The 24,711-nt window shown below is 60.2% G+C and overlaps 1 protein-coding gene across 7 annotated transcripts in view; it reads left to right on the top strand.

The window, feature by feature from the left end:
* The window catches only part of CACNA1I (calcium voltage-gated channel subunit alpha1 I), a 118,870-nt gene extending 95,230 nt beyond the window's left edge, over positions 1-23,640 (top strand). For 3 of the 7 annotated variants that reach the window (XM_057557264.1, XM_057557265.1, XM_057557261.1), the window contains 15 exons: positions 419-544; positions 2,948-3,037; positions 4,424-4,616; positions 5,177-5,328; positions 6,577-6,686; positions 7,290-7,423; positions 8,277-8,347; positions 11,580-11,658; positions 12,352-12,473; positions 12,954-13,298; positions 13,547-13,693; positions 14,545-14,667; positions 16,296-16,461; positions 17,959-18,158; positions 19,369-23,640. In XM_057557264.1, coding sequence (XP_057413247.1) covers positions 419-544; positions 2,948-3,037; positions 4,424-4,616; positions 5,177-5,328; positions 6,577-6,686; positions 7,290-7,423; positions 8,277-8,347; positions 11,580-11,658; positions 12,352-12,473; positions 12,954-13,298; positions 13,547-13,693; positions 14,545-14,667; positions 16,296-16,461; positions 17,959-18,158; positions 19,369-20,016 — 2,706 coding nt within the window. In that variant the 3' untranslated portion in view covers positions 20,017-23,640. The remainder of the gene's footprint in view (positions 1-418; positions 545-2,947; positions 3,038-4,423; positions 4,617-5,176; positions 5,329-6,576; positions 6,687-7,289; positions 7,424-8,276; positions 8,348-11,579; positions 11,659-12,351; positions 12,474-12,953; positions 13,299-13,546; positions 13,694-14,544; positions 14,668-16,295; positions 16,462-17,958; positions 18,159-19,368) is intronic. The other 4 variants (XM_057557263.1, XM_057557262.1, XM_057557267.1 and 1 more) reach the window with 4 other exon arrangements.
* The last annotated feature ends 1,071 nt before the right edge of the window (positions 23,641-24,711 follow it).

Raw genomic sequence — 24,711 nt, 5'->3', positions numbered from 1 at the left:
GTCCCTTTACTTCTCTCTGTCTCTCGGGGATGTATAGGCAACTTTCTCGCGTGGAGTCTCTGCCCGAATCCCCAGTGTGGGTACTGGTGTCTGATCTCTGGGTTCTGTGGAAGAGCTAAGAATCAGACAGACCAGGGTGTGAAGCTTGGCTCTGCTACTTCTTAAACCTCAAATGACTTTGGGAAAATTGCCTAACACCGCTGGGCCTCAGTTTCCTCACTTGTGAGATGGGATGCGAGCAGCCCCGCTTCATGCTGGGGGACTTGGAGAGACGGTGGGGTGGAGTGGTCGGCTCAGGCTGTACAAGGAGGAAGTGACCCCGAGGGGCGGGGCCCTCTTCTGATTTGCGCCCCACCCCACCCCCTGGGAGCACTGGCAAGACGGTCACTAACCCCGTGACCCGTGTCCCTACCCCCAGCTCTTCAAGGGCAAGTTCTACCACTGTCTGGGCATAGACACCCGCAATATCACTAACCGCTCCGACTGCGTGGCCGCCAGCTACCGCTGGGTCCATCACAAGTACAACTTCGACAACCTGGGCCAGGTGAGTGCCCCCTTCTGCTCTTGACCTGACCCATCCCCGGTGGGGGCGGTGACAGCTCTTTGGTGCCGGCAGCCCTGGCATTACAGACCAGGCTCCAGTCCTCCCCTGCCAGGGCTTCTGCTTTGCAAGCCTTGATTTCCTTTTCTGCAGAATGGGTAGGGGTAGAACTCACTTCACAGGTAGCGTGAGGCTTAGGGACCCTGAATACAGACTGTCCAGCAGATGCCTGGCATTTAGGAAGTGCTTTAGTGGACATTGGTTCCTGGCCCCCACCCCCTACCCGGGGGTCCCTGACAGGCATTTTTGGAGTCAGCCAGACCAGGTGTGAATCCTGGATCTGCCACTTACTGTAGGTGTGGCCTCTCTGAGCCTCAGTTTCCCTGTTGGTAAAATGAGAATGTTACAGGCCACCATACGGGCTGTGGAAGAGATTAAAGTGTATCAAGCTCCTGGCCCAGGGTGGGTTTCTTCTCCCATCACCCATCTCCTCTGGTCCCGACTCTAGTTGGTAGGCAAGCCCCTGCCCAGTTCCTGCTTTGCCCTTGGTCCCCTCTCCTGGGGGCCTTCCAGGCTCGGCCATCTGGGTAGTGTCCCAGATGAGAGGCCCCAGCTGGCTGCCTCCAAAGAGCTCCCCCTACCCCCAAACTGCTCCTGTTTCTTGAGGGCCCACCTAGGTGGCTGGGTATGACCAGCCTGGGAGTGGCTTCCCCAGTTCACACAGGCAGGGAGCACGGATCCAACTCTGGGTGGCCCAGGGCCCGGGCTTCTCTGCTGAGGACCGTCCAACTGTATCCACTGAAGCGCTCATCCCCATGACCAGGGATTCCACTCCCCAGGGCCCCTGGGAAAGGAGCTGTGGGGCCTCAGAGGGGCAGTGAGTGGCAGGGAAATGGGGTCAGGAACTGGGTCCCAGTTACCCCCCGCCCCTCCAGATTCTGCAGAAGTAGTACATTTTCAAGTTCTTAACAACTCAGTGGTTGGTAAGACAATGTTTTATTTTTTTAATTTTTAAAATTTTTATTTTGTTCTAAGTTTTATTTATTTATTTGGCCGCACCATGCAGTATGTGGGATCTTAGTTCCCCGACCAAGGATCGAACCCGCGCCCCCTGAATTGGAAACGCGGAGTCTTAACCACTGGACTGCCAGGGAAGTCCTAAGACAATGTTTTAAAAGAGATGTTCCAGGAGGCTGAGGGAAAGCCACGGGGGGCCCTTTATGATCCTGTTCCTGCCTCCCTGACCTCAGCGCCAGGCCCAGGCCTGGCCCCTATGGGGCATCCCCAGCTCTTTCCCGTTCTGGGCATGCTTGATGCCAGGCTGATGCCCTGGGACCCCTGAGTAGGGTGTTGTCAGCCTGCAGAGCCATGTGGGAGGTTACAGCATGGCCTGAAGCCTTGGATTCCTTGTAGGGCCATTTATCAGCAGTGTGCCCTCAGGCCGGTATTGACCCTCGCTGTGCTTCCGTGTCCTCGTCTGTAATTGGGGACAGTGATAGCAGGTCTGTGATTCCAAGGTCCCAGGCTCTCTGTACTGCAGGCCTCTGTGATCCAGGGGCTCACGGGGACATTTGCCCCTTGGTGTGTGAGGGCTTCGTGTGCCTGCCTGGCAGGGAGAGCTCCCTCTATGTCCCCTGCCCTGCCCTCCTCCTGGGCCTGAGCCCTTTCTGGGCAGCCCTCAGCACCATTCCCGCCTGGAAGGGAAGAGGAGGGGTCTGTGCCCTGGGTGGGTAGGAAGGAGGGGCCAGTTCAGGGCAGGAGACCTATCCTGAGGATGCTTCGGCCTGCCGTCTGTATAGGAGCCTTGGCTGGCTGTCTCCTGGGGATCACCTCTGTTTCTAAAATCTGTTAGTTGGGGCAATTATTGCCATTTACAGGCAAAGAAGCTGGGGCCCAGAGACGTTAAGGAGCCTGCCCCAAGTCACACAGCCAGTGAGAGGCAGAGCTTGGGCTGGTCCTGACTTCTCTCACGAGCTCCTGTTTTCAGGTGCCAGAGGCAAGCTTGGAGTGATGGTGGCAGGGCCCCACATGTTTGTCAGGAACCTTCCAGCTTAAAGTCTCAGCTGACCCTCCCAGCCAGCATGGCAGGCAGTCACTGAAGTGTTAGCGCCATTCCGTGGGTGAGAGGAAAAGACCTCATGAATTTTCTTGTGCAGTTAATTTCAGAGCTGAGACCGGAGCCCAAGACTCCCGGTCCCGTGCTCATTCTCTTGCAGCAGTTCCTGCAGGGCATATGGCAGGCACACAGTGCATCCTCAGAAAAGGTTTGTCGGTGGAGGACACAGCTCTGCCCTGGACTTGGGGAAGGCCTCTTTGTCCCTCTGCCTCCCAGAGCTATGGTGGGGACAGATGCAGCCTGAAGTGCCCGCGCCCATTGCCCCTGTACCCTTTCCTCCCGTGTTCCAGGCCCTGATGTCCCTCTTCGTGCTGGCCTCCAAGGACGGCTGGGTGAACATCATGTACAATGGATTGGACGCAGTCGCTGTGGACCAGCAGGTGGGCGTGGCTGGGCCAGGTCCGGCCCGGGCAGTGGGGGAGGGACACGGTGTCTCTGGGGCCCCGGGGTCTGAAGCTGGTGTTTCCCACTGTCAGCCACAGCCCGTGCCTCCTTGCCCTGGCCTGCACCCTGCCCCACGAGGGCCGCTCCCCGGCTGGTGTAAGTCACGGCTCTGTTTGCCTCAACAAACCCGCTCTGTGCAGGGCGAGCGCTGCGAGCTGGCCCCGCCAGGAGGGCTGCAGAGCCCGTGTGTGGAGAACTGAGTGTGTGGGAGGAGGCCGGGGGCCAGCCAGCTCTGGGGACGGCAGGTGCAGGCCTGGGCCGGACAGTGGCGTGCTCAGGGAGTCCTGAGGCCAGGGCCAGGGCTAGAGGTGGAGGGAGAGTGGCAGGAGGCGGGTGGCGCGGGGAAGCAGGGTGGGAAGGTCAGGAAGACCTGCGTATGCCGCCGGGGGTGGAGCGTAGCTGAGGGCAGTGGGTGTCAGTGGACGGGTTATAGCGAGGTGAGCTTGCGGGAGCTTCCCGGGGCTGCTGGGTGAGGATGGATTTGGGAGTGGGAGGGTGGAAGGGGTCAGGGAGGAGGCTGGGCCCGAGAGGAGGCCTGAGCCCTCGCTCCCAAGATCCCCCTGAGAGTGGGGACCCCCTCTGGGGCTAGGCTGGGACTTTAGGCAAGACACGTGGCTGACCAGGGTTGGCAGTGTCATGGCTGTGGGGGTCATGGGAGAAGGAGCAGGGAGTTGCTCTTGGTCATGACAGGGCCCACTCAGTGCAGGAATCGGGGCTGCGGGTAGCGCCTAGGCCTGTAAGCAGTCTCGGGCTCTTGGCCTCTTGGGCCTCACCCCGTAGACTCTAGAGCTGGAGGTAGAGGTGGGGCTTGGGGATGTGGGGGGAATAGAGCACGTGGAGACATCCTCCTCCACTTCTTAGTCTGTACCCTCCTGCCTGCCACCCCTGCCAACACACACACACACACACACACACACACACTCGCACGCACGCACAGACTCCATCAGGCTTGCGCTCTCTCTTCTGCTGGCTGCTTTGTTTCCTGCCTTGTTTCTAGATGGATGAATAAGTGGATGAATGGTTGGATAAATGGACGGATGACGAGTGGACGGATGAATAAGTGGATGGGGGATGGATGGATGGTGGGTGAGAGGAAGAAGACAGATGGCGGGGAAGGGGAGGGCTCTCTTTGCTGAGCACCATACTTGTGCCAAGCAGGGTGGGCACTTCCTACCTCTGCCTCCTTCAAATCTCCCAGTTGCCCAGGAGGCTGCTGCCGGTGCCCCCACTGCACGGAGGCTCGGCGAGGTGGGGCGCGCCCCGCACAGTGGGCCCCCCCCGGTGCCCAACCAGCCTCCCTCAGCCCCATCTGGTCCCCGCAGCCCGTGCCCAACCACAACCCCTGGATGCTGCTCTACTTCATCTCCTTCCTGCTCATCGTCAGCTTCTTCGTGCTCAACATGTTCGTGGGCGTCGTGGTGGAGAACTTCCACAAGTGCCGGCAGCACCAGGAGGCCGAGGAGGCGCGACGGCGCGAGGAGAAGCGGCTGCGGCGCCTGGAGAAGAAACGCCGGAGTGAGTGGGTGACGCGGGGGGCGGGGCGCAGGGGCCGAGGCCGGGGCGTGACCCCAGCTTCTGGGCCTTTGGAGCCAGAAGGGAACAGAGAACATGGCCCCCAGGCCCCCTGGCCTTGCCCTTCCCCCAGCATCCACCTGTCCAGGTGACCTGACTCCTCTCCGTGTCCACCCGGAGTCGGATGGTGACCCCACTGCCCACCTGAATGAGACCCTGGCAGCTCAGTCCAGGAAGAGGGCAAGGGCAGAGTCTTGATGCCCCGCCCCGAGCTGCGGGATCCCTATCCTGCCCCCAGCAGACCGGACCCCCCACATGGGCATCATGGGGAGAATCGGTGCCCCCTTTGCCACCTTCCCTCACATCCTACCCCTTTCCCTCAAGGCGCCCTGGCCTGGGGGAGGAGACCTAACTGATTCCCAGGGCCTGGTGTGGACTGGTGCTTCTCCCCCTTGCTTCCTCCCTCCCCTCCACCTCTCCCTCCGTGTGCTCTGCCCCCACCTCGGCCCCTACCCTCTGTGGTCTGTGCCGCTCTGCCCCCTGCCGCCCCACACCCCCTGCAGAGGCCCAGCGGCTGCCCTACTATGCCACCTACTGTCCCACGCGGCTGCTCATCCACTCCATGTGCACCAGCCACTACCTGGACATCTTCATCACCTTCATCATCTGCCTCAATGTGGTCACCATGTCCCTGGAGCACTACAATCAGCCCACGGTGAGCCTGGCCTGGCCTCTGGCCCGAGGTCACATGGTGGGGTTGGGTCCTCAGCAAGACCCCACCCCAGGGATGGGGTCGGGCGGGGTCTGAACCGACCCCATGCTCAGGAGGCGCAGGGCCTGGTAGGACAGATGAGTGAGAGGGAAAGGTCACTCGGTCCTGGTGAGCGGGGTGGGGCGGGGGTGAGGGTAGAAGGGATGACATTTGGACCCAGCCTTGAACATGGGTGACAGTAGCTGTGGTATGTTCAGTGTGACTCTGCAGGGCACACTGCAGATATTAACTCTCTAATCCTCACAGCAATCCTAAGGTGTGTCTGGGGGAGGCTTTTGTAGATGAGGAAACCGAGGCTCAGAGAGGTAAAATATGCGCAAGTTACTCAGCCAGTGAGTGGTGGAGGCAGGACTGGAACTTTGATTTGCATTCAAGGCCTGCCAGCTGGCTCCACCACTACGGGGCACATGGAGGCTGGGGGAGGGGCAGGACCACTGGGGGCAAACACTGCGGTAGGAGAGGTGACCCGTTCCCAGCTAGTTGCAGGCAGTGTGCGTGAGGGACACGTGAGGGGTACGTAGGGGCAAGTCTTCTTAAAGACTTACTGGGGTAGGGGAAGGAGGGGAGAGCAGAGGCTCCAGATGAGGAATTAGTATCTTATTTTAAATGGTAGGAGAGGAATATTATGAGTGCAGGGAAAAGGAAGGCAACCATTGGTGGAATGGAACAGTAATTGTAGAACTTCTAAATTAACATGAAGAAATGGAATAATAATAGTTCACATTTACCAAGTATTTATTCTGTCTGGTCTTGGGCTATTACCTCATTTAATTTTTATAGCAGCTTTCTGAGGTGGGTGCTATTATCATCCCCAATTCATAGATCAGAAAACTAAGTCCCAGAGAGGTCAAGTGACTTGCCTCGGTTACACAGTGAATAAGGAGTAAGTGCTGAGTCTGGATTCAAATCTAGGCAGTCTGGTTCTTAACCACAACCCTTAACCATTATCCCATACTGCTCCATAGAGTGGCAATTGGACCAAGCCAGCAGAAATAAGGAAAAGAAAACAGCAATGTAAAGTAAATCATACACATTAAGTAAGGTGGAAAACATAAAAGTAGATATGTAAATCATTGCATTAAATGTGAATGGAGTAAATTTTCCCCTTAAAAGGCAGAGATTTTCTGGCTGGAGTAAGGTGGGGGACAGGTCATGGGGCCTGGATCATGCTTCTCTTTGCTGCCCCTGCAGTCTCTGGAGACAGCCCTCAAGTACTGCAACTACATGTTCACCACTGTCTTTGTGCTGGAGGCTGTGCTGAAGCTGGTGGCATTTGGTCTGAGGCGCTTCTTCAAGGACCGGTGAGCAGCTGGGCTGGGGCAGCAGAGAGTGGGCTACAGGATGGGGAAACAGTCCTGACCTCTGGGGAAGCCTGGAGCAGCTGGAGGAGGGGAACCAATAAGTGTCTGGACACTGATGGCCAGGGACCCCAGGTGTGTGCTGCCTACAGCCCTGATGGGTGCAGGGCATTCTGCCAAGCCCTCCTCAGCTCATCTCTTTTGGGTCCTCCATACCCCACAGGCAGAGCAGGGCATACCTCATGCTAGTCCTCCTTTTCAGAGGGAACACATTGGGCCCAGAGAGGTTGATGGACTAGCCCAAGGCCACACAGGGGGAGCATCTGGCTCAAGATTCAGACCTAGGAGTCAGAGCCCATTCCTCTTTCCCTGCAGAGGCCAGAGATGTTCATTTAGCCTGGTCAGCCTCTTGCTTGAGGGATCAGAGGCTGTGGGGGGCAGAGAAGGAGCTGGAACCCTTGGGGTCTGGAGGGGCTGTTAGGGATCCCCTTGGGCCATGGCAGGAGGGTGGAGAGCTGGGAAGTTCCTCCCAGCTGGGGCGTATCTAACCTCGAGTGCCTCTCACCCTGCTTCTCACTCCTGCCCTCCTCTGCCCCGGCCACAAAGGTGGAACCAGCTGGACCTGGCCATCGTGCTGCTGTCTGTCATGGGCATCACGCTGGAGGAGATCGAGATCAATGCGGCGCTGCCCATCAACCCCACCATCATCCGCATCATGCGGGTCCTGCGCATTGCCCGGGGTTAGGGGCGGGCCGGGCACCGGGTGGGGACAGGTGGGGGAGGGCTGTGGGGTAGCATGGGCCTCCTGCTGAGCAGGGGAACAGGAGCCAGGGGGAGCCCATACCTGATTCACACTCAACCCACCATCCCGTGGGCACACACAGGCACCCTCGTCCTGACAGCTCTGTACTGCACCCTGCACGCCCCCTCCATATAACACCCTGATCCTTGTGGTCCAGTCTCAGGTTGGGTTGAAAGGAACCCAGTGCAGCTGGGAAGACACTGGGTCCTCACCAGCATTTCTCCAACACTGCCTGGGACGCGCTTTCCTTGAAATCCTCTTTCTTCTCCCGGAAGCCTCCCTTTCTCCCCACGGCTGTCCTCACACTTCTTTCAAAAAGCTCCTGCCTTAGTGCTCACCCTTCCACCTGCCCTGCCTGTTGCCCCCAGATTCTGAAGTGGTGCGGGGGCCGGTGGAGAAACTCAGCAGTAACACTGGGGCCCTCTCCAGCCAGAGGGGAAGGGAGAGACCCCAGGGCCACTCACGCGTCGGTCATCGTGGCCTCATCGCGGTGAATTACGCACTCACACACCTAATGTCCCTCCATTCCCACTGTGCCTGCCCCCCCTTCTCTTGGACTTTTTTACACTGACACCCCGACCTTGGGCACACATGTTTTTGTGCACCCACCCCCCCGCCCCGCCCTGTTCAGCTGAACCCACGTGCTTGTAGTATGGCATCGCAGAGCTGTCATCCTTGATTTCACGCTCCTCCACTTTCTCACTCTCCTGCATTCACACACGAGCACATACGTGCACACGCCTGTCCCCACTGGCCCGGGCTGAGTGGGCTGGGCTGGGTGTCGCCCACAGTGCTGAAGCTGCTGAAGATGGCCACGGGGATGCGGGCCCTGCTGGACACCGTGGTGCAAGCTCTGCCCCAGGTAAGAGCTGCTCCTTTGGCCCCTCTCTGGGGCCCTGGGGGGCATGGGCCCTGACTTCCCTTCTCTCCAGACCTTCCTGGACCCAGGGCAGAGTCCCACCTCCAGAGAAGCAAATGTGAGCCAGGGGCTGTGAGAGATGGGCTGGGTCCCCTCTGCTTCTTTCTCCCTGATTCGCCAAGCGCTTGCCCACGCCTGCTGTGTACCGGACCCTGGGCTGGCCGCTGAGCCCCCATGTTCTGCCCTCAGGAGTCACCAGCCTGGTGGAGAAGACAGAGCCCTCCGGGCAGTGTGGGGAGAGGCCCTCACACTGGGGAATCAGGGAAGGCGTCAGGGCACTTTGAGCTTGACCTTGTAAGGTGGCTTGGTAGGAGAGGTGGTGATGTGGATGGAGAGGTGACAGATATGACATTCTAGGAGGGGACAGCATGAAACCCTGACCTGGGTGAGAACCCTGGGAAGTTAGGAAAGCCCCCACATTGGTGAGCGGAAGGGAGATGGGTCAGGGCCACAGAGGGTGCATCTTTCATCCTCCTCTGAATTCTGCGGTCCCAGGATCCCCCTCCCCGACTGTCCTGACTGCTGATGGCTCCCCTTCTCCCTCCCCTCAGTGTGGTCTCACCTCACTCTGAGGTGAGCCTCATATACATTCATTTATTCATTATGACTCACCTAGTCTTAAGGAACTTTAAGTGTCTTAAAGTAAAAGGCACGGATACAGCATGCTAAAAATGAGGATAAAAGATTAACAGCCCGGGGCAGGTGAAAGCAAAGCTAATTCTCTCAGGAACCTGGGCTAAGCATGTTATGAGTTCTGTTCTTGAGTTTGGTGTGGGCTTCCCAGCAGCCTAGCTGCAAAGGGAAAGTGACACGGCTTACAGCAGGTCTGGGTGGAAAGCAAGGGCCTTCATTCAGAGAGCTGTGGTCTTTCCTAACATGAAATCTCTTCAGAGGAATTTGTCACATGGGAGACGGAGGGTGAATGCTGGGCTGGGGGGGGGTGGGGTGTAGACAGGAAGTGGGTTGGAGCCCAGACTCAAGCCCTTTTGACCTGTGGTCAAAGCCTCATCCCCCGTGAGAGCCTGGGTGTGTGACTCAATCTCTCGTGCCCTGATTTTCTTGCCTGTGAAATGGGGGATGATATCAGCGCTTACCTCAAAGGGGTGTTGTGAGGTTTAAAATAGTTAAAGCTTATAAAGCACTGAACAGTACCTGGATCATAGGAAGTGCCAGGTAAGAGTCTGCTAAGGATGGAAATGGGGGTGGCAAGTGTGTGCCCCCAGCCTGCCTGGCCTCCTTGCCCCTGCCCCTCCCCCTTTCCCCTTGTTCTGACCCCTGGGCATCCTAGGGTGGCTCCCAGGCCAGCTCTGAGTTGGCATAGGGCACGTGGAGATGCCTAGGAGGTCCCAGCCTCAAGTAGGAGACATGTGACAGTAATTATACTTTAAGAGATGCGTGTGCCAAGAACCGTGTGATATTGGGGTGAGGGGCTTACCCCTCACCATCTACTAGCTGACCCTGGACATTTCCTCGGTTCTATGTAAAGTGATATGAAAATGAAACTTCAGCCCCATCCTTCCAGGCTTTGCCTCAGGCACTCAGAGGGAGGAGGCATCAGGGAAGGCTTCTCAGAGGAGGTGACCCATGATCTAGGTATTGAGGGGTGGGGAGGAGGCATTTTCCAGGCAAAGACAGAGAGAGGGTCTTCCCTGCAGAGGAAACAGAATATGCAAATGGGGTCTGTTTTCTGTGTGGTTGGAGTCGGGGTGGAAAATCAGGCTGGGAGGGGGTCCGCAGGGCAGGATCACACAGGCCTTAGATGCCAAGACAGCAAACCTGGGCTTTGTCCTGTGGGCAGTGAGAGCCACGGGAGGGTCTGGATAAGGGAGGCCTCAAGCAGAGCTGCCTTTAAGAAGGTTGCTCTGGTGACCGTGAGGAGAATGGATTGAGGGAGAGGCTGGAGGGAGGGAGGCCGTTGAGGAGGCTGCTGTAGCCATGCAGACTCGGAGATGCTGAGGGCAGGGAAGAGGGGGAGCTGGTAGGAAAGGTGAGGTCGAAGAAACGCTGACCTGGGCCCGCACAGGGTGGGAAGCTGCGCTGAGGCTCAGGCCCTGCCAATTCCTTTCGGCAGTCAGGGCCTCACATCTGGCCTCAGAGGTACTCAGTGAGTGCTTGTTTCATAAATGAACGAGCATCGTTTAATTAGTCAGACACTGTTGGTGTGATTACAATCACACAGATCGGAAGGAAACCCTTGTCTGCAGCAGAGAAGCATTAGGAGTCTGTGATTAACGTGGTTTATTTTTCAGCAATTAATGCAAACATCCTCGGATTCTATTCATGCAGGTCTTCTGAGGGTTCTTGGAGATACTTCATTTCTAGGGCAGGAACATTTTTGAGCCTTATCTCATCCATAACACGAGTTAAAGGCGGTCTCTGGACTATGGATAGATTTGAAATAGGTTTGGAATCTACAGTGTTTTTCTCCCACAGGAGCTGTGGGATGGGGGTGGCTGCGTTTGCAGGAGGCTTCTGGGGCCCCCAGTCTTGCATGATTCCTATGTTCACTCCGCTCTGTGGCCGGGGCCCGTGCTGGCCTGAGGAAGCAGATCTGAATTAATCCAGCCACGTCCCTGCTCTCAAGGACTTCCCAGACTGGCAGAGACAGTGACAGGGACACACCAGTTACTCTCATGCTGTCAGACTGCATCCTGGTCTGCCTGAAGGAATCCAGGCAGGCTTCGTGGAGGGGGTGGCATTATTGCTGCACCTTCCTTTCCTCTCTCTCTCCATTCATCTGTGGGATGGTACTAACCACACACAGGTGTAGCGACTGTGTGCATGGACCCTGGGGCCAGCCTGCTGGGCTTGATCCCAGTCCTACCACTTACTAGCGATGTGGCCCTGGGCAAGTACTTCACCTCTCAGTACATCTGTTTCTTCACCTGAAGAATGCAGGTAAAAGAGAGTTCATAGATCCCTGTGTGCAGTAATGAATGTGGAGTGCTTGAAACTGGGCCTCTCACAGCAAAGGCTCCACATGTGTTTTATTATTGTCCTGTGCTCTGTGCCGGACCTGGCTCGCCCTCCAGGAGGTCGTGCGGGGGTGGCAGACACGGACACAGGGCCTGGTGAAATGTTACAGCTGCCCCGACCCTCAGGCTGGTCCTTTGCCTGGAGCCTGCCACCCGCCACCTCCCCAGGCCCTGCCCAGTCCCACCTGCTGTCCCCACAGGTGGGCAACCTGGGCCTCCTCTTCATGCTGCTCTTCTTCATCTATGCTGCCCTGGGAGTGGAGCTCTTTGGGAAGCTGGGTGAGTGACACCTGAAGCAGGCCTGGGGTTGGGGGGTTCGTGGAACAGGTCTGGTGGAGGGCCTCGGCAGGGTGGGGAGGCCTGAGACACACTCCCCCACCAGACTGTCCCGTCAAGGTCTTTGTATTGGGGAGATGCCCCCAGAGCAAGCCTGGGGGGGAATGGATGGGCGACCCTCAGCCATCCACATGCCCCTCCCAGTGTGAATAGGAGCTTTTGAGAGACGCTAGCCTGGGTCCGAAGGCACACCCAGGCCTGTGCAGTGGACCGCCGACTTGGGGCCCCCCAACTGTCTGGCCTCTCAGGGTTGCTCCTTCCGGCTCCACCTGCCGGTGCCCGTCCAGAGCCAGTGCCGCCCCAGCAGGCAGAGTGGTCGGGGCACAGACCAAGGGCAACACAGCCCACATCCAGCCCAGCCGTGCACAGGGCTGGCTCCAGAAAGTGGGGCTCCCTTGGGCACTGGCCCTCACCCACCCCATCCTCTCTCTCAGGAATTGATACCTGGGTGGAGGGAGGAGCCAGACTCACCGGAATTTGAGTCCCAGCTTGTGTGCCACCTCCTCGAGCCTCAGTCTCTCCACCTGTGGGCTGGGCACAGTCCGCACGCACCTCTGAGGTTGTCGTGGGGATTCTGAGATGAGCCCGAGAGGCAGCAGTGCAGGGCGGCCCGGGCTGACCCCACTCTCCTTCCAGTGTGCAATGACGAGAACCCGTGTGAGGGCATGAGCCGGCACGCCACCTTCGAGAACTTCGGCATGGCCTTCCTCACGCTCTTCCAGGTCTCCACTGGCGACAACTGGAACGGGATCATGAAGGTACACGTGGGTGGGCTGGGGAGGGAGAGTTGGGCTGGGTTCCGGGTCCTGACAGCCAGGGCTCCCGGGCCCTCTGCCTGCCCAGCGCCCCATCGCACACGGGAGGGGGGTGCAGGGCACAGAGAAGCAGAGGGACCTGCCCGGGACCCTGAAGCACAGTGAGGTGGAGATGAGGCTAGCGTCTCTGTCCGCCCCTAAGTGCTGCTCTGGGGTGAGTGCTCAGATTCTAGGGGACAGGACTCCGCCCAGGGCCAGAGGGGACTGGGGGCCCACGGCCAGGGCCAGGGGCTCGGGGCACTGCTCCTCCGGGTGCCAGGCCCTCGGTGTTGGCCTCACTGCCCATCACCCAGCGCAGGCTCCCCAGCTCTGGCCCGCGGTCTGGCCTGGACTGGGTGGGGAGGGGCTCGTGAGGACAGAGATGAGGCCTGTGCCTGGAGGCCCCCGGGCCTCACCACTGCCTCCCCGCCCCGCCGGGCGCAGGACACGCTGCGGGACTGCACGCATGACGAGCGCAGCTGCCTGAGCAGCCTGCAGTTCGTGTCGCCGCTGTACTTCGTCAGCTTCGTGCTCACGGCCCAGTTCGTGCTCATCAACGTGGTGGTGGCCGTGCTCATGAAGCACCTGGACGACAGCAACAAGGAAGCCCAGGAGGACGCCGAGATGGACGCCGAGCTCGAGCTGGAGATGGCCCACAGCCTGGGCCCCGGCCCGAGGCCACCCGCCGGCTCCCCGGGGGCGCACGTGCCTGGCCGCAGGCCAGGAGGGGCGGGTAGCGCGGGCGACGCCGAGGGCCGCCTGATCCGAAACTGCTACTCGCCAGCCCAGGTGGGCGGGGCCTGGAGAGGGCAGCGGGGTCGCCGAGGGCCGGGAGGGCAGCTGGGCCGGGGGCCTCGGGCAGAAAGCTCTGTCGTTTCGGGCCCCACTCGCTCAGCTCCACTGATGGGGCGACCCTGTGATGAGGGGTCGGGCCCAGGCCACGGGCAGAGAACCAGGAGGGCAGCTGTGCCCACCCACCCCGCCGTCCCGACCCGGCCGATAATCCCGCCTGTCCCCACCCCGCCCCGTCCGCCTAGGAGAACCTGTGGCTGGACAGCGTCTCTTTAATCATCAAGGACTCCTTGGAGGGGGAGCTGACCATCATCGACAACCTGTCCGGCTCCATCTTCCACCACTACTCCTCGCCGGCCGGCTGCGAGAAGTGTCACCACGACAAGCAGGAGGTAGTGGCAGCCCGGAGGGAGCTGGGGCCTCGGGGTGGGGGGCCAGCCGGAGGGGAAAGCGGCTCTGGGCGGAGGCCTGGCTGGCCCGACTTGGCCGACGCTGCCCGGGGGGCTGTGGCAGACCTGCCTCCCCGAGCCCGGGCTGGCCTGTCCCTCCGCTCAGTGCAGGCCTGTGGCGTGGCCTCAGGAGCTGCGAGGCCCCTCTCTGTGTCTGTACACAGTGGGTGCTCAGACAGGGCCCACCTTGGTGGTGGGCTGCTGGGGCCAGCAGGAAGCCCGTGTGTCACCTCTGGTGCAGTTTGCCTTTTCTGTGACAAACTCCAGGCGGAGTTTCCCGGATGGGCATCCCAGGGCGTCCAGTGGCCTTGGGCCTGTCTTGTGCGGGCTCAGGCGGGCCCTCTCCCCTCTCCCCAGTGGGGCCCTGAGCTCCTCCCCAGGGGTGTTCCAGCCCCTGGGAACCCCCCTAGCCTGAAGTGGCTTCAAATTCCCCAGGGTCCTCCGGGCTTGCAAACACCTCTGCACATGCGGGTAGCCTGCACAGGGCCACGGGTGAGTCAGACCCAGCCAGCCTCGAGTGGCACTCGGCCTGGGGGCAAGCAGACCAGCTTTGGTTCACAGCTCACGGCAGCTCACCTGCTCTCCAGCCCAGCCCAGACCTGGCACTCTGCTGGCTGTGACACCCTCGTGTCGTCTCCCACCCGCTGCCCAGGCTGGGTCCCTTCACAGGGTGGACATGTTGTCCATGCTCAGATCTCTGGTTCTCTCTGACCCCTGCCCTGCATCTTTCTGGAGGACCAGACTGCCCCATCCCAGCCCCAGGGGTGATCTGACGCTGCCGCCTCTCCCTGCAGGTGCAGCTGGCCGAGACAGAGGCCTTCTCCCTGAACTCAGACAGGTCCTCGTCCATCCTGCTTGGCGATGACCTGAGTCTGGAGGATCCCGCAGCCTGCCCACCCGGCCCCAGAGACAGCAAGGTGAGCGCCCAGTGGGCTCCTGGGCAGGCGGATCTGTCCTTGAGCCTGGCCTCTGCCTGCTGTGCCAGAACGCTGCTCCTTCCTGGCTCACCATTTAAGTGGCACCCACTGTGTGCTGGACCCTCATCTCCTGTTGATCAGATGAGGGCTGGGAACAGAGAGGTGGAGTGATTTACCTGAAGTCACACAGCAACGAGGCCAGCCAGGGCTCCAATCATAGCATCCAAGTGGCCTTGGCCGCTCACTGTAGCCTTGGATGTTTTTGATCTATTTAATGGGAGTTGTCCCTGGCGGACCAAACTTACAAGGGGGCCGTAAGGCTGAAGAGTTGAAACAGGTGCAAGCACCTACTGTGTGCCAGACTTTACTTGCACTCAGTGTGTCCATTCCCCAGCTCTGTGCGGCAGGGATAATGTGCCTCCATTTCACGTGTGAGGACATGAGAGCTCTGAGAAGTGAGCTAGCTTGTCCTGTCACACAGCCGGGCAAGGCAGAGCAGGGAAGCCAGCCCTGGGGCTGGTCCCCAACCTCTGCCCTCGAGGTGGTCAGTCTGAGGAGGCCAGGAGGGCTGGAGGGGCCACTGTGTTGATCCTGCAGACCCGGGCAGGGGAGGTCTGCCACCTGGCTTGTGACCTCAAGGCCAAGTCGTTCTTGCCCCAGCTCGGGGATGAGAGAGGGAGCCCCTGGCCTGAGGTTGGGGTGCAGTGGCCCTGCCCTAAGAGAGCCTCGGTCCCCCTGACCCCTGACTCCTGGAGCAGCGTGGGTTTGGCACCACTGCCCCCCAGGGCTGTCCTCCATCAGCTCCAGGAAGGCTGGGATGGGGGGAGTGGATCTTCCCAGCCCCTCCCTGCCCCCCTGTCCCCTCCCTGACAGCTGACAGCTCCTACAGCTCCTGCCACCCATCCCCAGCCCCTTCCTGTATCTCCTGCACTGTTTTCCACACAGGATGTTGGGGTGCACAGTTTCTAGGGCCTCGTTGGGCTTAGATGGGTGCTGTTTTATTAGGACTCAAAGAACAGTTCGTAGGGGGCTCATCTGCCTTGGAGGGGGCATTGAGGCAGCTTTTGAGGAGCTTACTGTGCAGAGGTCGCCTTGGGCTGCAGGGTTGAGAAGGGTTAGGGCCCCGGGAGTGCCAGGAAGGAAGGCTGGCAGCTTCTGGGTGCCAGGCCCCAGAAGGAGGGGTTACTCTCTCGTTTATGGCTGTGAGAACGGAGACTCAGCCACAGGAAGGGACCTGCCCAGGGTCATGCTCACAGGGAGGCCCTGCAGCCTCTTGGCCAATCTTCTGGTGCCTTTAACCGCCTAGACTTGGCTTTTTTACTGGCCAGGGTCTGAACTGGGCACTTGGCTACAGAGACAAGGAAGACCCTCAAGGATCTCAGAGTCATGAGGGGAGTAAGTGGGAAACTGCTACCTGCCTGGGACATCAGAGAGGGCTTCCTGGAGGCGGGGCCCTTTCACCCAGGATTTGGAAGATGATGATGGCTGGCCAGGTGGCGGAGGCGAGAAGGCCTTCCCAGGCAGTGAGAGCGACCAAGCAAAGGGCTGAAGAGCAGGGCCATGAAAGCAGCTGTGGCAGGCTGTCCCCCCTCCACCATCCTGCCCCTTTCACCTCCCTTTTCCTGTAGGGTGAGCCGGACCTGCCTGAGCCGATGCGGGTAGGGGACCTGGGTGAATGCTTCTTCCCCTTATCCAACACGGCCGTCTCGTCGGGCCCGGAGAACTTCCTGTGTGAGATGGAGTCGATCCCATTCAACCCCGTCCGGTCCTGGCTGAAACACGAGAGCAGCCAAGGTGAGGGGTGGGAGCCCCCGTCAGCTCCCCACAGCCCTGATCTCGGGTGTTGGCTTCAGAGGGGGCGGGCTGAGTTTTTTCCTTGGTATTTTTGCCTAGACTATTATATTGAGTCCAGAAAGAAGCAGATGGATAACTGATAATAAAAGATAGGAATATCAGGCCTGATAGAACAATGACAGAAGATCAGGAGCCAAACAATACAGAGAAATGAGATCATAATTATACCAGAAGTCTAGGCTAGTGGAAGATTCACGCTGAGTGTCCCAGGAGCTGTGGTGAAAGAGGAAACACGTTGGCACACAGCTCATCAAGCAGAACGAAAGGTGCCTAATTATTGAAGGGTTTTCCTAGAGCTGAATTCGAGAGGTGTTTATCCCACAGATCGTCACACAAGGTGATGCAGAACAACAGAAAGCCTGTTGTCCTCAACAGCCCTTTCATACAAAGCCCCGCCCTCAGCATCCTCTGTTAGCGCTTTGGGCTTGTGGCTGGGCTCTGGGCGGGAGGATGGAGGACTCAGTTGACTGGTCCATCACGGACTTACCTTCACCTCCAGTCCCCTTGGAGGGTGATGGGATCTGGCTTCACAGCACTGGCTGGGGAAGGGGGCAGAGGGGTGAGCTCAGCAGAAGAGGGGCCCCCAGACCCTGAGCGCACCCCAAGTACTATTCTGGGGGGCCTGGCCTTGAGCGCTTTCCAGGAGCTGGGGGTGGAGTGACTTCCGAGGACCTTCCCTAAAGCTGACGGCCTCTGGACTGGACATGATGGCTGAGGGGCCAAGACCCCAGACTTCCTGAACCAAAAATTGGGGCACAGGACCCAAGAGCCATTCTGATCCAACGAAATCCCATCTTCTTTACCTAACCATTCATTAGCATTTTTCTTAAATAATAAGACATACATTAGGAATCCCCCTACCTGGGGACATTCAAGCTTCCATCTTCATCCTGGAAGGCACTGAGGGGACCGTGGACAGAGGTTGCCCCCGCAGACCGGCCCCAGCTCTCATTTCCCCCTCGCCCTCTCCTTGCCCCTCTCCATCCCCAGCACTCTGTCTGCTCTGCCATCCTGCCTGCTGTCCTAGGGGGGGCCCCAAGCCTGGCCAGACCTCCTGGGTGTCAGGACCTGGGGGGGTGACTGTCATAGAGAGCACTGCTCTGCACGGGGCTGGGAGCTCCACAGCTGCCTCTTGCTCTTACAGCCTTCTCTCCACTCCTCGAGGTGGGCAGCTGGTCCGCATTTCACAGAGGAAGGAACCCAGGGGGCCTTGAGCCTGGGTCTGCTTGGCTCCAGAACCTGTGCCTTTGCCTAGTGCCCACCCTCCCAGGACTCACACGGGCAGGCTCGGGGTTCCTCTCTTGCTTTCACAAAGGGGACACCGAGGCTCAGAGAGGGAGCCCACGGTCTCACAGCCAGTTTGTTAGGTGGCCCCTTCCTGCCAGCCACCCTCAGGGGCCTGAGCCTGCTCCCCAGCCCCCTCTTCTCCCCCCGCAGCAGCGCCCCCGAGCCGCTTCTCCCCGGATGCCTCCAGCCCACTCCTGCCCATGCCTGCCGAGTTCTTCCACCCTGCTGTGGCCGCCAGCCAGAAGGGACAGGAGAAGCGCGCTGGTGCCGGGACACTCCCCAAGATCGCCCTGCAGGGCTCCTGGGCGTCCCTGCGGTTGCCCAGCGTCAACTGCGCCCTCCTTCAGCAGGTACAGCACCTCCCAGCTCTGAGAGCGCCCCTGTCAGGGGACATCTGAGGGGGGCCCTTGAGTCCAAGGTGGAGGAGGAGGGGATGGGCCCAGCCAAAGGCACGGGGCACGGCAGTGCTGGGGGCACTTGGGAAAGTGAGGGGGTAGTGCTGAGACTTGAGAGAGGAGGTGGCCCTAGAGGCTGATAAAGTGGGCAGGGCCCGGTCCTAGGGCATCTGGGCACAGAAGAGTGTGGGGTGGGCCCAGGCCGGGGGGGTGCCCTGAAGGAAGGTCATGGGCTCTAGCTTGAGGGGATGGGGAGGAGGGGGCGTTGGGAGGCTTTGCAGGGGGTGGGGTGGAGCTCTGAGGGGGTTGGGGTGTGATTAGGGTCAGCGGACGTGAGGTCCCTCTTCTGTGGGCGGGTGCTGGGGGAAGGGACCAGGTCTCCGGGAGAGGCACCCTGCAGCGGAGGGAGGGCGGGGCCCAGGGCCCTGGCAGTCGTTTGCTTGCTTGGTGACTGCGGACCCCAGCTGCGCGCCTGGCTGTGTGCTAGGCTTGGAGGCTACAGCGGGCAGCACAATGACAGAATCCCTGCCTCCTGGGGTTTACAGTTTAGTGTTTAGTGCGTTGCAGGGATGTGGGAGGAGAGAAGATACACCAAAAGAAATGCATGGAAATTACAGTCTCTTTGATAGTGATACGGGCCAGGAGGAACGCTGTGCAGGGAGCGGGGGCGCGGAGGGGCTGGGAAGGCTGTGAGGGGTGAAGCGGCTGGGTATCAGCCGGGAAGAACTTTCCAGGCGGCAGCCAGAGCAGAGGTGCGGGTGGGGGTAGGGGAGTGTGGCTGGGCCGGGAGGACCCCGGTGAGCAAGGGGGAGGGTGGTGGGACGTGAGGTCCCAGAGGGGTGGGGTGGGGCCCAAGGGCTTTTACCCCCAGTGAGCCCGGAGCCTACGCTGCCGCCACCAGGGGCCAGGGTCTGATGGGGTCCGAGAAGGATGACGCCGACTGTCCCCGAGGGTCAGGGAGTGGGGTCGGGCAGGGGGCCGGGTCGGAGGGCCACCCAGGAGCTCAGACAGGTGGTGGTAGGGCGAAGGGGAAGCCTGGGATGGCGCGTGTGATCCGAGGGAGTTCCTGAGGGCTTGGAAGGAGGGCTGGGCGTGCCCGCGTGTCACCGGGAGGGGCGGGCTGCGGACACCGGGCGGTCCCCCAGCCCCTGTGACCTCCCCGCAGGCCACGGGGAGCAACATGTCTCTGGAGGGCAGCCGCAGCAGCTCGGCGGGCAGCCTGCAGACCACACTGGAGGACAGCCTGACCCTGAGCGACAGCCCGCGGCGCGCCCTGGGGCCGCCCGCGCCCGCCCCGGGGCTCCGCGCCGGCCCGTCGCCAGCCGCCCGCCGTCGCCCGAGCCTGCGGGGCCGGGGCCCGTTCAGCCTGCGCGGCCTGCGGGCGCATCAGCGCAGCCACAGCAGCGGGGGCTCCACCAGCCCGGGCTGCACCCAGCACGACTCCATGGACCCGTCGGACGACGAGGGCGCGGGCGGCCGGGCCGACGGGGGCGGCGGGGGCGCGGGCAGCGAGCACTCGGAGACGCTCAGCAGCCTTTCGCTCACCTCCCTCTTCGGGCCGCCGCCCCCGCCGCCCGGCCTCCCGCCCGCGCGCAGGTTCAGCAGTACCAGCAGCCTGGCCGCCGGCCCCGGCCGCCCCAGCGCCGCCCGGCCCCGAGGCCTGGCCCGCAGCCCCTCCTGGGCCGCCGAGCGCCGCAAGGACCCGCCGTGCCAGGCCGATCCGGCCGCCCCCCGGGGCCCCTGGGCGCCCGAGCCGCAGCCGCCGCCGGGCGAGCCACAGCCCGGGGACGCCGCGAGCCAGGGGAGGAGATGAGGGCCGCCGCCCGCCCGCCCCGTCTCACCTTCTTTACCTCAGGAGCCAGGGGCAGACAGCAATACTTCGTCCGCGACCTGGGCGCCGCGCCGAGCCGCCGGGGCTGGGGGAGGAGCAGGGTCCGGGTTGCCGAGGCTCAGATGGGCTCAGCGTGGTCCTGCCCGTGCATATACGTGTATACATATGCATATATAGAGACAGACATATATATTTATTTATTTTTTCTACCGAGAGCTTATGACTTCCAGAAAGTGCTAAAGTTGGGGAGTGCGGGTCCGGGCCCAGATGGGGCTTTGGCCTGATGTTTGGGACCCAGGCCAGACCCACTCCAGGGCAGAAGGTCCTGCCCGGGCGTTGGCAGCTGTGATTTCTGGTGTCTCCCCTGGGCTGAGAGTAGCTTGGAGAAGGCTCTCAGGCCTCCGAGGGTCCCGTGGCCGGGGAGACAGGCCCAGAAGAAGAGGTGGAATTCAGGGTGCATTTTTTTCCTTTAAAGAAGAAACGCTGCTAAGATCCCGCCCGTCCAGGTGTTGGGGTGTCTGTCTTGTTCCCGACCGTCTAGTTGTTGTGACAGTCTTTTGTAGATGCCCTAGAACACACAAACTCTCTTAGTCAACCAGTTAGATGTCTTTCTTTAGAAAAACCAGGGGTGAGTAGTCGTATTTTTTTAGGGCAGGGGTGGGGGGAAGGGCGGCTCCGAGGCTGGGCAGGGGCCTCTGCCTCAGGTGAGGTCCCCGGCCCAGGTGGCTTTGCCCCAAGGGGGCTGAGGGCAGCAAGGCTGCAGGAGGGGGAGGAAAGGTGGAGGCGTTAAGCAGATGAGATGCTTGGAGGTCAAGGGAACCCGCCTGGTCTGTGCTGCTCGGGCTGCCCTGGGGCTCCTGGACTCGGGCAGTCAGTGGCTGGTTACTTATTGCCTTTTACCCCCCAGGTGGACCCTGAGCCACGGCCATTCCAGGAGGTTGTACCCCCCCTCCCCTCACAACCCCCCATCCCCTGAGCTACTCTGCTGCCCCTCTCCCCACCCTCCATGGAGTTCAGGGTAAAGCAGATCTGACAGGATTCTAAGCAGGGGTGATGCCCAGCCTGGCACCTGGAGACCACATCCTCCCTCCTCCTCCCGCTGCTTGTCTCTGGGTCTCTGTTTCATACCCATCACCCCCACTTTCCCAGAGCTGCAGTGCTTCTCAAATGGGTTCATGGACAGGTATTTTTTTATTTGACTAGTTATGCATTTAGTTTAGTAGTTATTAGAAAAAAAACAGTACACTGAACCCATGATTTCACAGACATAATGCTGAGGTCAAGGCTAGGTTTTTGAGCAGTGAATGGACTTGAAGTCAGTCTGAAGAAGGTTGGGATGTGGTGGTGGAATGGTCTGCAGACACGCAGGGGTCATGGGGTGGGAAAGGTTGCAAGTTGGGACCCACTGTGCTTCAGGAATAACCAGGCCCTTTGCCTGTGTGAGATCATCTCAGTGGCTTCAGCTGGGCCCCACTGAGGAGCCCTTGACCTTGTTCCCAAACCCTGACCTTAAAGAGTCTGGCTTTGGGCTGGGCTGCAAGTTGTGGGGAGGGTCTGCTTGACGGGCTCTGGGTGTCTTCTGGGCAGCATAGGGCCCCCTGGGGCCTGGGCATCATGCACAGGGAGAGGGCAATGTGGCCTGCAAAGCCTTTCCCCCAGAGCTGGTGGGGGGAAGGGTTGCCAGGCCCACTTTACACCTGAGGAAACCAAGGCCCAGGGAGGTGAAGGGGCCACCCCAGGATCCCCCGGGGCCTGGGTTGCAAAGAGGCTAGGGTGCCGTTGGGGGGCCAGCACCTGAGTACCTGGAATGTGAAACAGTGACCCTGTGTTTCAAAGCGGGTGGATTCAGAAGGCACAGCCTGGCCGCGGGCCTCTTTTGGCAGCGGGGGAGTTGAGACCCGGATCTGCCCCCGCGCTTCTGGAGCCTCCCTCTCCTCGCCCAGAAGTGTGGTGGTGGGCAGTCCTCTTCGAGGGATCGCTATGAGGACACACAAGGCGATCCCCAGACGCTGTGCTCCCTCCCAGGACGGGAGCCTCCAGGGTGGGAGGTTGGCTGGGCCTGGGGTCGCGTCCCCTCCTGCCCCCGGTGGCCTGTTGGCTGGTGAGGGAGGCCGGGCCCAAGTCCCAAGCCGCCTGCCTGCTCCAGAGAGCCTTGCGCCGGCTGCGTTTGCCACGCCCATGGTTTCATCGCGGGGGCGCTCGCTCGTCTGGGGAAGAAGAGGGCACGGGTAGCCTGCCCGGCTCTACCTCACCCTCCCTCCCAGCGCCACGCTGGCCCCAGCCATCGAGGTGGAGGGGAGGCCACGCGCACAGTGGCTGCGCCCAGCAGCGTGTTCCTGGAGGGATGTGTGTGCTGGGGGCCGGAGGGTGGCCAGTGGGACCTGAGAGGACCGTGTGTGGAGGGTGGGTTGGCGTTCAAGGGGATGGCATCTGACACCGGTCAGTGGCTTCCGTCTTCTGGGCTCAGGTGTCATCCTGTTTACTCTGCACGGTGGCCCTGAGCCGTGTGCACTGCTGCCCCATGCACAGACCAGGGAAGTGACTTTCTTGGTGTCACCGGGTTAGAAGTGGCTGGGCAGGGAACACATCCTGGGCGAGTCTGACACAGAGCCATCCTTTTACCCTGAACTGAGTGACCCCAGAGCAAGCAGACACGTGGGAAGAGTGATCCAGGCATCGCCTGAGCAATGGTGCAAGGGCTGGACAGAGCAGGGTGTGTCTGGAGGTGGGAATAGCTGAACACGGAAGATAGAAGCTTTGTCTGAGGGAGTTGTGGGAGATGGGGCTGGCTCCTGGAGGGTCCCAAATGCTGACCCCAGGCACTTGGCCTTTTTCCTGGGAGCTACAGGCGATGGGAGACCAGGGAAGCTGTGATTGGCTGGCCAGGAAAAGCCCAAATGGCTAAGGGTTGGGTGAATAGCCCCTCGGCCCTCCCTGATCCTGTGGCCTGTCCATCACAAAAGCACAAACCTACCCTAACCCACATGGCCTGGCCCTGCGGAGAGTGGGGACCCTGGTGCTGGACACCCCAAGCTGTCTGTTTGCAGGCTTCTGCAGAGTGGTGGCTGGTGGGCCCCTCAACGCCTGTACAAAGGGACCCAAGACCAGATGGGGCATAGTCTACCCGGCCAAACCCTTTTCCTGTCCCCTGCTGGGCCTCCTCCTGCACCAGGCAGCCCCCTAAAAGTGGACGAAGTGTGCACAGTATCAGCCTGTCTGCCTGTCTTCCCCCCAAATCTTCCCACTGGAGCTTTCTGTTTCCAGGGCCACCTCTGGCCCCCTTTGCTGCGCTGTGTAAGGGCTTGGGGTCTTAGAAGCCGCTGTTTAGCCCAGATACACATACTCTTTTTGTCTCTGTGCAATAATCAGTGTTCCTGGCAGAGCCCGGGCCGTGCTGGGGTTTAGGGAGGAGACAGAGGCCGCCTCCTCCTGGAAGCCCTCTACCCAGCCCTGCTGCTGTGACTATCGCACTCCCAGTCGCTGTACAGTTTCTATGGTGTGAATAAACTTCCCTCCTAGTTGCTGATGGCGCTGGTACCTGCTGGCCCAGATGGCCCGGGATAGAGAAACCAAGCGGCAGCTGCCACCAGTGCTGTTTTGAATAAAACCCAGAAGCTTATTTCAGAATTTCTCCATGTGTCTGTGCTGTTCTTTCTCCAGCGGGGTGGGTGTAGAGTTGGGGGGCTTCCTAGGGGGTGGGGTGGTGATGTGTTCATCATGCCCAGGCTGTGGGGCCTGGGGTGTCTGGGACTTAGAGACACCCCTGAAAGTGTCCTCTCATGGCCGGGGTATGGGTTGGGGACTGCTGGGCTGGGGAGGAAGCGGGGCCTGGCTCTCGCACTCTGGTTCTGTAGCTGAGATGCTGGACCTGGGTGAGAGGGTCACAGAGAGTAATAGTCTACTCATCTGGCACTGTTCCTGAAATCATACTATAGGTATTTTCAGGACTGTTCTGGCTTCAAAGGACAAAAACCCAACTCAAATGAAATTGAGAATAAAAGAAAGAAAGAGCCAGAAGAGAGGAAAGGAAGGGAGGGAGGAAATTGAGAAACAAGAAGGAAATAACTTAGTGGCTCAAGTAGCTAAAAAGTCCAGAGGTAGTGTTGCCTTCAGGTGCAGTTGGATCAAGAGCTCCAACTATGTTGCTAGGATGGAGTCTCTCTCCACCTCTGGGCTCTGCTTCCTTCTGCGTTTGCTTCCCTCCTCTCCTAGTGGCCACCAGCAGCCCAGGCTTTGGGCCTGTCTGCCTATCCCCAGATGAAAGAGAGCTCCTCTCCCTGACAGTCTGGCAAAGTTCACGGAATCTCATAGGTTGACTGGGGTACGTGCCATGCTCTGATTGGCCAGGTCTGAACTCTGGGATCCAGGGATGGGGGTGACCTACATGCATCATGGCCTGAGAGCAGGATAGGGAGGAACTGTCAAGGAGGACCGCTGTGCGCTTGTTGGGAGGAGGGGATGAAGGCTGGGCATGCAGCAAAACCTCGCCTCGGGCTAAGCTCCCTGCAGCTTCGTCCCTGGGAAGGGGACTCTCATCACCGCCCTTCAGATAAGGCCAGGGGCCCAGAGAGGTCCAGAGACTGGTCACTTGGATGTCAACAAGCTGTGGGAGGAGAATAGCCAAGTTAGTGGCTAGAGGGCCTGCCTGGTCCTCACCAGCCTTTTCTGGGCCTCCCA

Source organism: Balaenoptera acutorostrata, chromosome 11, assembly GCF_949987535.1.
Source record: "Balaenoptera acutorostrata chromosome 11, mBalAcu1.1, whole genome shotgun sequence".
Classification (NCBI taxonomy): domain Eukaryota; kingdom Metazoa; phylum Chordata; class Mammalia; order Artiodactyla; family Balaenopteridae; genus Balaenoptera; species Balaenoptera acutorostrata.
The sequence above is the reverse complement of the archived record's forward strand: the minus strand, read 5'-3'. Positions and strand labels throughout refer to the sequence as shown.